Source organism: Pagrus pagrus (assembly GCF_965226575.1).
Source record: "Pagrus pagrus genome assembly, chromosome: 4".
In the NCBI taxonomy this organism is placed as follows: domain Eukaryota; kingdom Metazoa; phylum Chordata; class Actinopteri; order Spariformes; family Sparidae; genus Pagrus; species Pagrus pagrus.
In genome coordinates, this window is record NC_140188.1 from 26763550 (window position 1) to 26779891 (window position 16342).

Here is a 16342-nt window from a genome sequence, read left to right on the forward strand (position 1 = left end):
TACATAGCTCTTCACTGTCTTATGTAGTACTTAGGTAGATGTGGAAAAGTGACCCAGTTTAATCCTTTCATTAGTTTCTGGAGCCAAAGTATTAATAGAAGTAAAAAACAAAAAAACACTCTTAGAACAAATTTCAGGGCAACTTTTGAAGTTTTATTGAGTTCACATTTTACCTGGCTTCCAAATGATATTTTTTTCTTCTCACCTCTGATTTCAGTGCTGGAAGCAGGCACAGATTGACTGTGATCGAATCAACATGTAATAGTATACAGTAATGGCTTTCTAACCTGATAAAACAGTTTTAGATTCCATTACACCTGCTCCTCTAAACTGGAGAAATGCATTGAAGGATCAAAACCTTTTGCACTCTACACAGAAGTGAGACTGTTGGTAATATAGTTGCACGACTTTCTATTTTGAACCTTTTTTTAATTGGAAAAACCTCTGATTTACAGTGCAATGACAAGTAATTACCAACAGATGGCAACACTGTTGTGTTTATCTGTGAGCACTTTGAGACTTTACCCAGCAATGTGATTACATCTAATCTCATCAAGAAACCAACTCTCATTTTAACATCCACTTTCTATTAGAATTAATAGGACTGTTAAGCATAGTAACCCCACATAAAAACTGCTACAGCCATCATAATGAGAGCATTAGCATCCACAGTGTACTTCCACACCGGGTCCTCGCTGATGTCAGGCAGCTTCTCTGGTGCCTCAGGTGTGTCTTGCTCCTCGGCCTGGGAACCCCCGCCACACAGCCGACCAACCAGACGACAGATACCAGGCTTTGCTTCCTCTTCAGCCACTGAGGGGAAGAGGGATGAGTCAGTATTTTCGGTGAGTGTGTGTTCATTGCGTTCTGTCTTTGTGACTTCCCTTCTTACCTGCATCACTGTTGTCATTCTCCCTCATCCTCTCCGCAGCCTCTCTCCGGGCTCTTCTCCCTTTCTCCTCCTGCTCCCAGTCCAAATCCTTCCTCTCTTCTTTGGAATGCCGCAGGCTGAACACAAGACGATAGAGCTGAAAGGAAAACAAGAGAATTTTCATTTAAATGCTGCATAATCTGATTTCAGATCAGGGCGCTCAAAATGTTTTTCATGTTATGGACCCTTAATAAGTCACTTACATGTTGGTCGTCAATGGGCTTGGTGCAGTAGCTGACCAGCAGCACCAGCACTGACGTGCAGAAGAAGAGTATGATTCCAAAGTGGAGGTAATGGATCCCACACACCAAGAAAGGGCAGTTGGAGGGGAAGATACAGCTGCCAGTACCGAACCAGAACTCAGGCAACATCCGACACAGACCCATCAGCAGGCCACCTATCAGGCCCCAGAAGGCACCCTGGTGGTGAGGGCAGATGGGAAATCAAATGTTCTATTTATATGATTTCGCTAGGTGTTTCATGGATGATAATGTGACTTAATATGATAATATGTTGCCATGTATAACTGTGTCATCTCACCATTTCATTGACCCTCTTAACAAACACAGCCAGGAGGAAGACTGAGGCGATAGGCGGAGCCAGGTAGCTTGAGACTGACTGGATGTAATCAAACAGCTGACCGCTCTGAGCCGCCTGAACAACTGGGATCCAACAGATACTGATGGCTACGATGCACAGAACCCAGACTCTAACGAGGAGAGGACAAATAATATTAATAGTTAATAATATCTAATGTAAATTCACAGTTTCATACAGCCATACACTTTAGAACAGCCTCAGAATGACCTGATGAACTTCTTTTCATCATAGCAACATGACGAGGACTTCATGGCATATTAGGGAGTAGTCAGAAGGATAAGCTACTCACAGATTTCTAAAGTTGCAGAAGAAATGTGTCTTTATATGCTGCAATCATTTTTATGTGCATAGAAAATTGTTCAGGAATAATGAGGGTTTTTGTATCATATGATGCTCTGATGTTCACATGATGTTTGCCTAAGAAAGACCTTCAGTGTCACAGGTTTGCATCATTACGTGTTTGGGAGTTTGCAAAACTTAGTGTGCCGACAACCTCTCCTTCTCAAGTAGTCCAGTTACATATGGTTTGTAATAGGCTAGTACAAGAGGAAAGCAGATCTATCTGAGAAGAAAGACTTGATTTGAAGTAACATTTGTTTTACCATAACACTGTTCATTTACCTGCCAACAATAATGAGCTCCCGCTCGGTGGCCTGTGGTCTGATGCGAGTCCAGATGTCCATGGTGAACAGAGTGCTGCTGCTGTTAAAGATGGAGGCCAAAGAGGACATGAGAGCCGCCAACATGACAGCCAGCATCAGACCTCGTAACCCTGCGCAGAGAGGAAGGAGAAGAGGACAGAGAGAGGCTCAGAGGAAGGTGTTGAAAGGAACGATAAAGATCAAACTTCTCCTCCTCTTCTATATGAGTCATTGTGATGTGTCCTTACCATTCGGCATGACTGACACCACCAGTTTAGGATAAGCTATGTTGGAGCAGCCCACCTCAGTCCCACACACCCTCTTACACACCTCAGGGACAACACAGCCAACCTCATCTGCAGGTGGATGAAAAAGCACACAGACACACACAAACCTTGGCTTTAAACTTGAGAGTTAGAATCAACCTACTGCTGACAATTTTACCAAAATGGTGTCTACTGCAGAGCTATTATATAAGCTTTCATATTGTTTTTTGTCAACCCCGTTTAAAATGGATTGGAAAGGACAAGTGTCAGCCACTGACCTGGGTAGAGGACCCTGCTGATCATGCCGGGGAACACCATGAGGAACATTGGCAGCAGTTTCAGGTAGCCACACATGATGCAGCCGGCCTTCACATGGGTCAGACTACGAGCTGCAAGGCACCGCTGGACAATAACCTAGAGAATTACAAGACAGGATGGATTATTTTGTGAGAGGTATTTATATTATATATTCATTGTTTTTATACAAAGAGCAGGGGCAGAAATCTAGTGGAGGTTTGTAGGGAGTTAATAGATAATATAGATAATCTTTACTAAAGTTGTGCGTGGCTGTGATGATGGTCATGTGCAGAAAAACACTGTTTTTTGTATGTGTTTTGAGTCTTTGAGTCTTTTGGTTCTACGATCTTCCTGATCATTCCTGCTCCTAAAGGATGGCAAAAGTTGCACTAGGTCATCGAATTTACCTTAGCCGGGTTTAAGTGATGCGTTATTGGTTAATTAAATTACATTTAAGTGACTTGCAGTAGTTTTTCTGAGTCAGCCATACTGCCTTGCAAATGCAGAGAGCAGGAAGAGTGAACTTCAAACAAGGGTTTGAAGATTGAAGGCATTTAGCCCGACTATAAAACAGATCATTACTTTTAGTCTGATTATTAACATCAACCTCAAAAATACTGCCTAAAACAATGAAAGAGAGCAGGGAAAACACATCTACAAACTGTTTCTTCTTCAGCTTTCTTGTTTGTTTGAACAATCAGCTAGATTGATTAATTAGTCTTTAATTTAATGTGATGGTATTATCAAACCATGTGACTTCCACTGGAGTCAGAAGCTGCAATTACTGCTACTGTGCTGAGCTAGGCACGTCTATCTAGTCTATAGACTATTTTCCCTATTATGATTGGAAGCAGCTGCTGCATTATTTATGTGGTGTAACAAATTCAAACTCTGAGGCGTTGGAGCACCAGATGGTATTTATCAAATAGAGGAATCAGCAAAAAGGTGGTAAATTAGCTGTAGCTGAGGCTTTCTCACCAGCTAGCTGTAACTAGCCACTGCACTCATTGCACATTTCTTTTAGGATAATAATTACATACACTTAAGAAAACAGAAGATTCTGGTTGACATGTGTTTACATTAAGCACTACTAACACCTCTCTGTGTGACTTGGTGCCATGCATTGTTCCAACAGCCCATTATTCTGAAAACTCAATTGTCCGAAGGCCCACTGCAATCTCCCTGCAGCTGTTAGTTCAGTGACTGCTGGCCCTGTCCATGGTGCTGAATCAGCAGGGGGTTTACCCTTAATAGGCTGACCCTGACCCTAACCCTAACCTGACAGTAAGATATTAAGGGCAACAGAATCCAAGGAGAGTGTGTGTTTTCGGTCTTCGGAGCAGTGGGAATTTGTTCTCGGAATAATGGAGTGTCGGATGAATGGGCTTTCTGTCCAGTGCGACATTTTTTGGACAATTGGGGTTTAGTGGGTGTTGGAACAATGAGCAGTCCTTGTGTCACTTTCTGACCTTTTCCTATCTTTGAATTTCAGCTGACAGGATAAGACTGAGTGGGATGTTCACCTGGTCTGTACACCAGTACCAGCCTCCCACTATAGCAATCCCAAACACCACTCCAGGCCAGGGCAGGTCCCCGGTGGTCGGGTCCCTCAACAGGCTGAAGGCGTCCTGTCTGGGGGTGTAGCAGTCGGGGGAGATGTTGTAGCGCTGGGGATCCATGGAGGAGAAATTACTCGGCATAGCAGAGCTGTATTTGGCCACCAGAGCGCTGTAGCCTCCCACTTCAGCAAAGGCTGCAAGTGAAAAGGAGAAAGGGTGACTTCTTAGTCATTTAAAGGGTCAGTCCAAGCAAATTATAGAAAGGCATATGTTCTGCTGAATCCAGATGGTGTCTCCAGAAGCATAGTTTCATCACACTCATTCACCAATTCACCTATGGATTTAATCCAACTGCCTTAAATTCGTGGTGTGGATATTCCTCCTCTACGAAAGAGGATTAGGGCCACATGTGACTTTTTTCTCAGAATTCTGACTTTATTCTCATTATATTAACATGCAAACAGGTCTGATTTACGTAAAAAAAATAAGCACACTGTTTTTGTTCTGTCCTACTCAGTAATCCAGAGCTCTGGTGTTGTCTGATAGTGTCCTGCCTGAAGATATGAGTCAGCTGCTGATTCAGCACTATGTTCTCAACGCACCAACAATTCCCAAAAGGAGGTGGCTGTTTTCTCCCTCCTCCACTGGTTTCTTGCCCACTTTTATCTTGTCTGCCTCCTTCTTTGACTTTGTTGTAATCTGCACGAGGATTACACTGATATATATTGACCTTTTTATGACTAAATCAATAAGGTTGCGAGGGGGCGCCTGTTGTTTTGTCGGCTGGAGAGGGAGAGTTTTGCAGCTATGCAGTGTCAGCAGACTGTACACCACGGCAGCGAAATGAATGATTACTGACCCTAGTTAATCTCTTTCCTGTTGTGAGAGAAGATAGCCACAGGCCTGCAGGGACTGACAGAGGCCAAAAAGATAAACTGTGTGCCGTGTGAATGAAAAGAAGAATTATCTGAAGATCAAATGTGAAAATGCTTTACAAAGTTGTACTTACAGAAGCCGGTGAGGACGAAGGCGCCAGCAATGATAACAAAGGTCTGAAATGTGTCGGTGTACATCAGAGCAGCCAGGCCACCTGGGTAACACACACACACACACACACACACAAACACACACACACTCACACCGTAATAAACTAACAGAAATGTAATTCTTAAAAGGTAAATTCAGTGATTTTGTATTCACACATTAAAAATTGAAGCAGCAGAGGCCCTGATTTTCAGTCTTTAATTAAAGATTAATAATAATAATTTAGTCTTTGATCAAACTAAAAAAACTCTGCAGTCCTACATTTCCCACAATGCAACAAATTACATGTTTTTATTTAACCATCTCTGTCTTTAGAAGCTTCCAAACCACACAACCCCAGTTTATGACAAAGGTTTTCTGGTATAGGCTATACATTTGTAGTATCCAAGCCTGATGACATCACCATGACATCATCAGGGTCATTTCAGGGTCACATTTGCACACATACCTGTAACAGTGTACAAAGCTGTTATTAACAGAAGGGTGATGACGGCCACGTAGATGTTCCACCCTAACGCCTGCTGGATAAACACAGCTCCTGAAAACATATCCACCTGGAAGGAGACGGAAGGAGGGAGGGAGTAAAGCGATGAAGAAAGAAGTTCCTACTGTATGTTTTTCTGAATGTCTGTTCTCACACAGGATGACTCACAGAGATCTTGGTGAAAATGTAGAGGAACAGGGAGATAATGGAGAGGTAGAGGCTGATCCTGGATCCTCCAAACCTCTTCTTCAGGTACTGGGGCATGGTGATCACCTAGTTTCACATGGTGTGTGTCAGTATAGGAAATCTCGGCAAATCTCAGTGAATGATGCACTTGTTCACACATGTTGATGCCGAAATGGTAAAACAGCCTGAACTACTCACCCCAGCTGTGAGGTAGACAGGTACAAACAACCAGCCTAGCAGCAGCACGATGAACAGAGCCTGACACATGAGATAAACAACACATAATAACATATGACATGTTAGACCATTTTTTTAGTCTTCTGTGAGACAAGTCTTTTATGCATCTGTTCAGTATTTGAGAATGATGATAAATGCAAACTGCAGATTAGTACGAGCTGTGAGTATATAGAGTGACTTACATTCCACTCAAACCCTCCCACAGCGATGCCGCTGGCTGCCCCGGTGCCAGCCAAGCCCACAAAGTGACCACTACCGATGTTGCTGGCAAACAGAGACGCACCAACCTGAATTGAAAAAAAAGAAAAAAAACACAACAAAACAAAACAGTAAATCAAAACCAAATTCAAATAAATTAAGACTTACAGCAGTACAGTGAAGCCACACAGCATGAGGATTATGACCAGAAATGCACAAAACAGACAAATCAGTGCATTGTGAAGCATATTGAAAAAAACAGTTGCCTGCCACATTCACAGTTACAGTGTAAAAATAAACTTGTCACCACCCTCTGGTGGACAAATTATGAAATGGTAACAATGTCTCAGAATGACCTGCAACATATCTCTTGCATTTCTGTACTCCAGCTTCTTATCAGTCAACATATAACCTGATACTAATAAGCTTCTACCGGGCTACATATTTATCGGTCCAGCAGCTCTACACTTAACTCACCGGCCACCAGGTCATGGAGCGTCCTGCCAGGAAGTATCCTCCAACTGTCCCACGTTTGGTTCGAAACATGGACTAAAACACAGACAGGAAAACTGTCACTTTGACAAACCAAATGAAAATGTTATGTGTCTTCTTCTCCTTTCCATTCATTATCCAGTCATTAGAATCTCCTCATGATTAAGAATAATAATTCAGACTAACACAGGTGCACTCACCCAAATGCCGACACCAATCACCATGATGAAGTATCCGACAATGATGCTGACGTCTGCTGGGTTGTTGACGGTCACTTTGTCTGACAAGGGATTCTCCATTTCTCCCCTTAAACCTGAATACACTCTGTCGAACCTGTAGCCTGATTTAATTAACTTTCAATAATAGGCAACCTACCTTTGATTTATCTTTGCTTCTTATAAATCCTAAACTTATATATCAATATGACCAAAGGGCTAAAAGGCAATACTGTACTTCTCGAAGACCGATGCATAGGCAGGATATGGGTGGTCAGTGTAAAGTGAGAACTTTGGCCAGCTGTTACAATGGGCAGATTCAGCAGTTTATTCATTAGAGTAATTATTAACGCCGAACCAGTTTCAGTCATACCCTTCTCTACTGGACTTTCCACATTTTACATGCAAAAATGTAGACTCGTATCTCTTGTTGGCCTCTGGCCTCTGTATGTGTCCCCACCATACAAATGTTGACTAGTCACGTGCTTCATCAAAAGTCAGTAAAGTCATCACCAAAACACACGTAAGCAAATAGTCCTTTAATCATTTGAGAGCACTGCTTTCATCAAAACATCCATTTGCCTTTCAGTTCACAAACTTCATTAGATTGTACAAATGAGGGCAGCTTCACGTCTCTGAATGGACACACAGCGTGTGGGTGTGCATATGTGCAGAGAGCTTGTGTTGAACACATTTACGCCTCAGCTTAGAAAACATGCATGCGCACACAGTATCACTTTTCACATCATACAAGCTGTAAGCACACGCAGGAAAAGAAAATTCATTTGACACTTCAAAGTGAAAATTCAGAGCCTGTAATGGATGAGTGTGTGAATGATTCTTTTATAGAAACACAAGCTGAAGCTCACATCTCTTAACAAACTAAAATGACTAAAAACATATTTGTTGTGTGTTTGACTAGTGAATGTACTACTAAAGCAAGTTCAAGAAAAACTTACAGACTTAGGGTTTTGGTCCGCCACACAGTTCATGTCGTACTCGACAGGTATGAATTCATACAAAATCAGATGAGCCCTAAAATTTCATCTATCGCCTTTGTCTATTACTATTGTCCCACATGACTAAGAGATAACTATGCTCTTTTATATCACTGACCTGCCCCAATCACCTTCTTCAGAACATGACCCTCCATCTAACACTGACTGTCCCTGCTGAGGGCGCTGGCAGAGCTGAAGGCAGGACAGAGCATAAGTGACAGATCTCTACACTTCCACTGATCAAGAATCTTATTTTTGGGAGTTGGTGTCTAAAGGAGATCCTGGAAGATACCTGAAAATAATGGTGATTTGATGTGTTGATTACATATAGGGGAACTGAAGGTATGCGCTAGAAGCCCAATAATATGCATTACTTTGAAGATCACAATGAAATAATCAAGCTGTTAATTGGTAGCTGTGTTGAAGGGGGAGCTCTTGTGCTCGCTAGAAATAACTAACACAGTAGTGTCAAACAGCTGCTGTTACTGTAGCTGGGAAATTGGGGAAGTTCCACTACTCTGCTCTCTCTCAAGAGAGTCACAAAAGTTCAAGATGGCAGGGTGGTTTCACTAAAATGTACTTATGATTCTTTTGGTTGGTGGTCTCAGTATAAGCTAATGGAAAAGCTGAGTGATGAGACAACCTGACTGCAGAGTGTTTTTCTGTGGAGAGATCCATGAATTTGGCTTCAGTCGTCTGTTTTAGTTACTTCGATGGGCCTGGGCCACATTAAAGTACCTGTTTTGGCCAGACTGGCCCCACCTGTTTGAAGCGTATTTAAGCTCTGTGGTTTCAAAATGGCTCCCTCTCTTTCACTCCTGAAAGGCTAGGGTGTTTCACGCACTCAATACCCACACGTCTCTACCATTAGGTAGTGAAGTGTGGGTATTGAGTGCTAATGCTGCTTATGTTAAGTTATCCTTAATAAATGTATTCATTACTTAAAGGGTGACTCAAACAATTGTATACATTTAATTGTGGAGAGTATTACTGCATATGTGAAAAAGTAGTATAAGCCTTTTGTGGTCCCAGAAGCTGCATGTAATCTACAAATGTAATGTAGTCACCAGGTTTTTGAAAAGGAAGAAGAATGCGTGGAAAAAGGTGCCACCTCCGGCTCTGCTGTTGTGATTTTGACTGTTCGTTCTTAAACTGTCCATAATCGGTCCATCAGTCTTATAGGAGCACAGTACACATCAGAGGACTGCTTTTCACCTACATTACCCACAATGCAGCTTAGCTACTGAGTGACATCACTGGAGGAAATTTATCAGTTTACATGCAGCTTCCTCTGGAGCCACAAAAGGCTTTAATCTACTTTTTTCACCTATGCAGTAGTACTCTCCAAGACCTGTAAACACACGCAATTGTATTAAATTGGTGGAGTTGCCTTTGAAATGGTTGCTGTGTGGACCTGCCTTCTCAGTTATGCCCCTGAACGCACCAGGCCTAACAGTTAGGTTATGTGAAAAAGCCTCAGTATCTCACCAAATGTATTCTTTCTAACAGGTTTAAATTCTTGTGTCATTCATTGATTTACTGCTCCAGTAAAATAATAAATCCACTTTGCAGGTCAGATGAGAGACACACTTTGTCTTATCTCAGTAGTGAGGGACATTATAGACACACATCCTGCATCTCTCTTTATTTCCTGTGTTAGGCTGAAAATGTATTTACAGTCAACTGTCAATTTTGCTCACTAATCTAAAGTTACATCTGAAAACTAATATCTGGCCTGCAGCGATGAAAACTCACCAAGTTCTCAGTGAAATAACTCCCTGCTATGGTTTATAACATGAAACTCATTCATTTCATCATTGATTTTCTCTATCTAACATTAAGCCTTCAGCTTCATGGATTAGAGTGCCTCAATAATGGCAAAAATCCAAAATAGGAGTCCTAAACAACTCTAATATTACCCCTACTTTATATTTTTTGACCTGCTAGTTTGCAATGTGATAACATTGGTAGATTTCGGACATTTTTGCTCACAGCTGGCAGTGTTTTTCATGTGCACATATCTCCCACAGAAGTATCTGGATTTGATCAATAAGAAAGGAAAAAAGAAGAAAAGGAAAATAACAAGAAAAGATAGTGGCTTACAGCAAAACAATGTGCTTACATTTCAAACTTTCTGACCTTCCATAAGACAACAATTCAAGAATTAAGTTACTTTAAAACCCTCCGTCCCTTTTACATCTGACCACACGTGCTCCTGTTTGACAGGTCCATCAAGGCTAGTGCCATCCTAGAGTACAGGAAGTACAGTGCAGTCAGAGCCAAAGTTACCATTTCAAAACATCAAAAACCTTTAGAATACATCTCAATAAATTAGGTGCAGTGCTAATGTGTTCAGATAATCCACAGCCTCCATGCCAAACACATTCACAAGTCCTGTGGCTGGAGCAATTGTAACAAAAATGTCATTTTGACATGGCAGCTGAATCAAGTAAAGACTACTGTTCACCTCAGATTTTGGGAAGGTGCTGGACTGAGCGTTGGTCTAGACACAAGGATACTGTCAGTCATCTTCACAAAGAGCTTGTAGATTTACCTTCTGTCTCAATACTTAATGCATGGAGTAGATGGTAACTGTACATAATATTTACGCCATGTGAATATATATTCATTCAGTATTTATTTCTTTGCACTATTTGTATTGTTTACAACTTACAGAAGACTTAGACTTGTATTTATCTTTACCCAGTTTCTAAACATTCTTGTGTACATTACAGTCTTGACCATTCTTTACCTTAATTTGTTTAGCTTTTATTGCCCTTGATCTCAGGTGTATGTCTATTTCTGTGTAAGTACACTGAAAGCAATAAAAAACTGGAGATGAATGCCTTGTATATGTACACATATTTGGACACTAAAGCCGATTGTGATTCTGTTTAAGAATGAAAAAGGACAGTTCAAGTTTTTTTTGCAGCACAATGTCATGAACATCTCCCAAATCCAATGACAAATGGATTCCAAACTTAAAGCACTCATTGTCTCATATATTAATATGGAAGATGGTGTTCTGGCATCATTTTTGATATTTTGCATATTATCCACCCCTATCTGCAAATTCCTCTCATCGCTATGCTCCACTTCTTCGAGGCAGGAGCTTTCAAAGCACATTTATGAACATGGAACATACACACAGTTTCTACCAAGTATAAAGACACTATGCGGTCCATGGTTAACACATTGCCTCCCATGTTTGAGATCAGTTGGGAGGGATCGGGCTGCCTGTGAAGTAAGACCATAAAAAGGGCTCTACAAGAGTTGGGCAGTGTCTTGGGACATGTAGGTCAGACTGTCCTGATGCTGTGAAGGAAGAACCTAAACAAATTAGCTAAGGGCTTCAAAACGTAAGTCAAATCAGAACAGGACATTTACCTCTTCATTTATAAAAAAAACTTAGGGTACATGTAAAGACTGTCTATGCGCAAGTAGTGTTATGAAAAATAGGTGGGTTTCCTATGATATGCTTCCACTCTGGTGCATTTGTATAGCCCTTAATTGCAGTTAGACAAGAAGGTTTAGGCAAATAACGTGGCACACAGTATGGTCAGAAAGGTGCCGGTATCCTTGTGTCTAAAGTAAACACGTCTAAAAAATTCACAGCATTGAAATGGTTTCCAAACATCCTCAAAATATTACACCAGCAAAAAGCTGAAAATAACATTACACTTTAAAAAACAATTTTAAAAAAAAGGCCCATTTCTCTCTCAAAGGACTTTACTGTTCTGACAAATAGTGGATTAGGTTACATTCAGGTGCTTGTTGCCTGACTTTTAACCAGTTTCTGGCTCCAGCTCCTCGCTGCCTGTACATTTGACTATCCTTAAAATGTTTCATAAGATCTGTGTGCATCCAGTCCATTATAGACCTACACTCAGACTGTATGAAATAATCTTCTCCTTGTGACCTCATCGCAATACCAACATATCATCACGTCAAGGAGGAGCAAATTCAAACTCAGCCTGGAGCTCATCTCTGTGTCACATGAACGGCTGCCTCTTCTTCAGTCGTACTGCTAACTAACTAAGCTAGTCAGCTGCCTTCTTGCAGTTTTCTTTGGCTAGTCTCAGTCTGGACAGGATGTGTTTCTTAGGGAACTTTAAAGTGGTGCACCCAAACTGGCTCACCCCTCCAGTGTCTCCTGGGAGTTTCTCACGTCTCTGCACCCAGCTGCGCCAGCCAGGCTTCCAACAGTAAACACTGTCGTAGAACCGTGAGCCATTTTCCCCACCCAGCACATAAATCCTACGTTTCCACCGGGCCACACCACCAGCTGCAATCCGCCGTGGAAGCCCGGGAAATACCACAGGGCTTGGGGCTCGGTCACTTCCACCACCGGCACTCCCCCGCTGCTCCGCAGTGACCAACACCCCTCCCCCAGTCACCTCCCTCTCGACGCCAGACCCCCTGCCCTCTCTGAAAAACAGCACACGCCCAGTGGCGTCTAAAGTCTCCAAATTGGTGTAGTTTCCATCCAGGAACTTTGTGGTATCCCTCATGTACCCCCCAATGGCACAGACTCCTCCACGCACTGCTACTCCTCCAGCGAGGCAGGTGGCGCCAGAGTCCAGAGCCACACGTGTCCAGCAGTCTGTTAAGGTGTGATAAATAAGCACCCCCGAGTGGACCACAGCTCGGTTCTGTTCAAGTGTGGTTCCACCCAGCAGGTAAAGCCGTCCACGTAATGCTGCACAGGCGAAGGCGCGCAGAGGGAGTGGCAACCGAGGCCCCGGAGCCCATTGAAGTGTACTCAGCTCCAGGGTCTCACTGGAGTCCAGCAGAGCTGAGCGGTTACTACCACCCAAGGCATAGAGTGACTCTCCACAGCCCAGCAGGCCTAGCATAGCCCGGGGCTGGACCATCGAAGGCTGCTCTATCCAGCGGTCCAACACTGCATCATATTCATGCACAGCTGCAGACACAGAGCCTGTCCGCAGTATCCCCCCCGCCACAAACAGCCGGTCACCTACAGCCGTACAGCCAGGACTGACCAATGAACCCAGCGCTGCCAACTTCTCCCACTTCCCTGTCCTAGGATCAAAGCAGTCCACTGTGTAGTCTCTTGCAGCTAAATTCTCATCTTCCCGAGGTGTCAAGTCCACGCACACAATTTTTTTCTCAAACATGCCCTCCCGTGGTCTCAGAGGCCCCCCAAGGCCCTCACCAGCTGCAGCGGGCCCCAACTCCTGGCTCAGTCTTCGGCTCTCTTCCTGAGACAGCAGTCCCGGCCGCAGGTGGTGAAGCAGCGCCGGCATGTGGGCGTAGCGATCCAAGGGTTGGTGCTCTGCCCATCGACGCGCCGCATCGTAAACCTCCGCTTCGGAGTCCACCCCGAGGCGGTCAGAGCTCAGAAGGCTGCCTAAGGTGCCGTGGTCCAAGAGGAGGAAGTCTTTCTGCCGGGCCACCCGAGGGAAGTGCTGAGCTACAAGCCGCAGGGAGGCACGCAACAGCAGCTGGTCATGGTGAGAGCGAGCCAGAGAATACATCCCCAGGCAGTTATCCACTGAGAGGTGCTCAAATAGAAACCTGGAGAAGAAAGAGTAGAGACAATGACAAGTGGAGAGAGACAGAAAGAGGGAAAGAAAGACAGAGAAGAGAGACATGAGACTGGAGGTATTAAATCTAGAAGACAGAAGATGATTTCTTAAGTAAAACCTAATGTCAAAGTAAAAATCATAGCTACCTGAACAGTTTTGTCTAACAAATAAGGCTGTGAACTTGATTATCTGTCACTTTTTACAGCAGGTTTACCTGGAGCACAGGTCTTGAAGGGGCATGACCTGAAGCCTGTTGGCAGCCACAAACAGATCCTCAGCTGTGTCCAGACAGAGCCCAGCTTCACCGGTGTACACAAACTGGATGACAGTCTCCATGACAGAAGGCGTCACCTCCTCCAGTCGTATCTCAGTGAGGCGGGACTCAACCAGAGGGCTTGTGAACATGGCCCGAAAGTACGGGCTGACAGCTGCCAAGAGGACTCTGAGGGATGGCAGAGTGAAGATAACCGTTTATGTAAACAATATGTCAATCCATGAATGCAGAAGTCATTTCTACTGTATTCTAATGTCATTACAATCATTAACCTCTTTGATATAAAACAAAGACTGTATAGCTCTCTACAAGAACAAAACTGGTCCGTATGATGGCACCTTCATCACAAGTTACATCTGCTTTGTATTCGATGTTACAACATGTAGTGAAATGATTATTAAATGAATCTGTAATTTGATTGGAAATGGAAATTAATCAGTAATAACTTTGATAATTATGCTTAACATGCTTTTAATCACTAATCTAGTAAAACGTATTAAATATCTGGTGGCTATAGATCACAATGTTGTCTATCATATATAATTGTAAATGGAGTACAAAACAGGGCTAACAAACATGGTACATAAAAAACATCATCCACAAATTTAATTATAGTAAAAATACTTGTGAGCTGCAGCCATGGCTAAAATGCTTTTCTTAATTTCTGAACATGACTTCATGAATGTTTTTTTTTTCTTGATCAGCTTTTTTGCAGGATGTGGCAGTCATACCTGTGACACATGAACTTCTTTCCCTCAACAAGCAGAGTAACATCACACAGCTGCTGAGCATCCAGGAGTTGCTTCAATCCTAAGAAACACATCAGAACGAGGACGCAGAGACGGAGATTGAGGGCAAGGACGGAGAGATGAATGAGTAAGAATTAGATGGAGCAGAAGGGGCAGGAATAGAGAAAGAAAAGCCAGCAGAGAACAAGGTTGGAAGGACAGGAGAGACTGAATGAGTCACAATAATACTACAAGGACTAGTTTCTTTCTAGCCTCTTTCAGCCTGTCTCACCATGTGTGATGTAGTCTCCCAGCGGTGTGGTGCTGTCATCGGGGAAGTCCTCCTCCTCTGAGTCGCTGTCCGACAGGGGTTCTCCTCCTCCACCGTCCCCATCCTGCCATGGCTGGGGACGCCAGGTGACTGTGCCCCCACGCACAGCATTCATCTGAGGAGCAGTAAATACACAAACACACATAGTCAGGCCAGAGACTTGCACACATGCATGTGGGTTTTGGTGTGTAACCTTTATGCATGCAAGGCCTATCTTTAGCCAACAGGCCTATGTACTGTAGATAGAGGCCTGTAACAGATATGACCCAGATAACACTTGATAACAATGTTGGTTTCAAGACAAAACTCCTGATGCAGCTTAGTTTTAAACTAAATTAATCTAGTCTGCTGGACACGTATTGCAATACCTTGACACAGTATGTTTGCGTTTACATATTACCAGAAGGATAAATATAACGTCCTCATAAAATACTGACTATAACAGATGATAAACACAAAGCATGCTGCTGCTGTAGCATCTGTTCACCGTTAAGAGGCTGCATGTTTAGCTCACATTACCTTTGCTCTTCTTCTCGTTTCCACCGTGAAGGCTGGCCGGGTCTCACTTTCAACAGGAATTGGCGAGGCAGTCTGGGCCAGGCTAACTGTATCCACGGACCCGGTTATTACCAGAGGCTTCGAGAGGCTTTCCTCGCTCCCATCTGGGTGTCTTGGTCCTCCGGGCTCAGCTGAAAGGCTCGTCCCGGCCTGTGGGGAAGAAGCGTCAGGCTACTCGCTGCTCATCCAAGCCCCGAGCACAACATCACCAGCGCTTCTTACTGACGGACCAAACTAGCTTACAAAGGACCTCTTTCCCCGCTGTGCAAACGGTTCTCTTCGTCACAAATATCAGTCCACCATGGCATTATTCACGCACGTCCGGCTCGGTGGTAAGACAGTGCAGAGTGTAGTTTGTAGAGCCTCCAGGGGAGGAAAATGAGACTGAGTTCAGGTCCAGTCGGCCGCACTTGTCACGTCTGAACCGGATTACCGCAACGTTAGACTTCCGCTCATCTGATTGGCTGACCTTTGGCTCGTGACGATTGTTTGGGGCTGTGTCGTTTTCTGTCAATGGAGAAAATAAAATATTTTCCGCTCCCTGTTTGACATGATGTTACACGAGTTGCGAAAAATAGCAGCTCTGTTTTTAGAATAAGAATTAAAACCAGGATATTCGTTTTATTTTGTATCCAATTCCGAAATACTAATTTCCGCATTCATGTTGCATTCAGGGTTGATACTTTTTTCAAGTGTCAGTAGCGCTCGGTGGTTCCTTCAAAAGCTAAGAAAAGTAGAAACGCGATGAAATGTG

At 43.4% G+C, this 16342-nt stretch overlaps 2 protein-coding genes across 2 annotated transcripts; both read right to left on the bottom strand.

Moving 5' to 3' along the window:
• Positions 1 to 120: 120 nt before the first annotated feature.
• On the bottom strand, positions 121 to 6950 carry slc5a2 (solute carrier family 5 member 2). The gene is made up of 14 exons (XM_084350179.1): positions 6921 to 6950; positions 6428 to 6532; positions 6207 to 6266; positions 5991 to 6095; positions 5787 to 5892; positions 5304 to 5384; positions 4259 to 4488; positions 2717 to 2852; positions 2421 to 2528; positions 2153 to 2303; positions 1472 to 1640; positions 1135 to 1350; positions 893 to 1028; positions 121 to 813 (listed from the first exon to the last, which is right to left on the bottom strand). The coding sequence occupies exons 1-14, from the start codon at positions 6933 to 6935 to the stop codon at positions 608 to 610; spliced, it is 1824 nt and encodes a 607-aa protein (XP_084206305.1). The 5' UTR covers positions 6936 to 6950; the 3' UTR covers positions 121 to 607.
• Positions 6951 to 7640: 690 nt separating this feature from the next.
• On the bottom strand, positions 7641 to 16083 carry LOC311256271 (kelch repeat and BTB domain-containing protein 8). The gene is made up of 5 exons (XM_084351152.1): positions 15550 to 16083; positions 14992 to 15145; positions 14703 to 14781; positions 13912 to 14139; positions 7641 to 13686 (listed from the first exon to the last, which is right to left on the bottom strand). The coding sequence occupies exons 2-5, from the start codon at positions 15143 to 15145 to the stop codon at positions 12189 to 12191; spliced, it is 1959 nt and encodes a 652-aa protein (XP_084207278.1). The 5' UTR covers positions 15550 to 16083; the 3' UTR covers positions 7641 to 12188.
• Between the last annotated feature and the right edge of the window lie 259 nt (positions 16084 to 16342).

Bases quoted from the DNA above. Each gene is read 5' to 3' on its own strand.
- slc5a2 (XM_084350179.1), bottom strand. The intron at 6,267-6,427 runs GTAAGTCACTCT...CTCATGTGTCAG, and splicing joins TGGGAGGGTTTGAGTGGAAT to GCTCTGTTCATCGTGCTGCT. The intron at 2,304-2,420 runs GTAAGGACACAT...CTCTCTGCGCAG, and splicing joins GGTGTCAGTCATGCCGAATG to GGTTACGAGGTCTGATGCTG.
- LOC311256271 (XM_084351152.1), bottom strand. From the start codon at position 15,145: ATGAATGCTGTGCGTGGGGGCACAGTCACCTGGCGTCCCCAGCCATGG. The intron at 14,782-14,991 runs GTGAGACAGGCT...TGTGTTTCTTAG, and splicing joins GGGAGACTACATCACACATG to GATTGAAGCAACTCCTGGAT. The intron at 14,140-14,702 runs GTATGACTGCCA...GCCATCCCTCAG, and splicing joins AAGAAGTTCATGTGTCACAG to AGTCCTCTTGGCAGCTGTCA.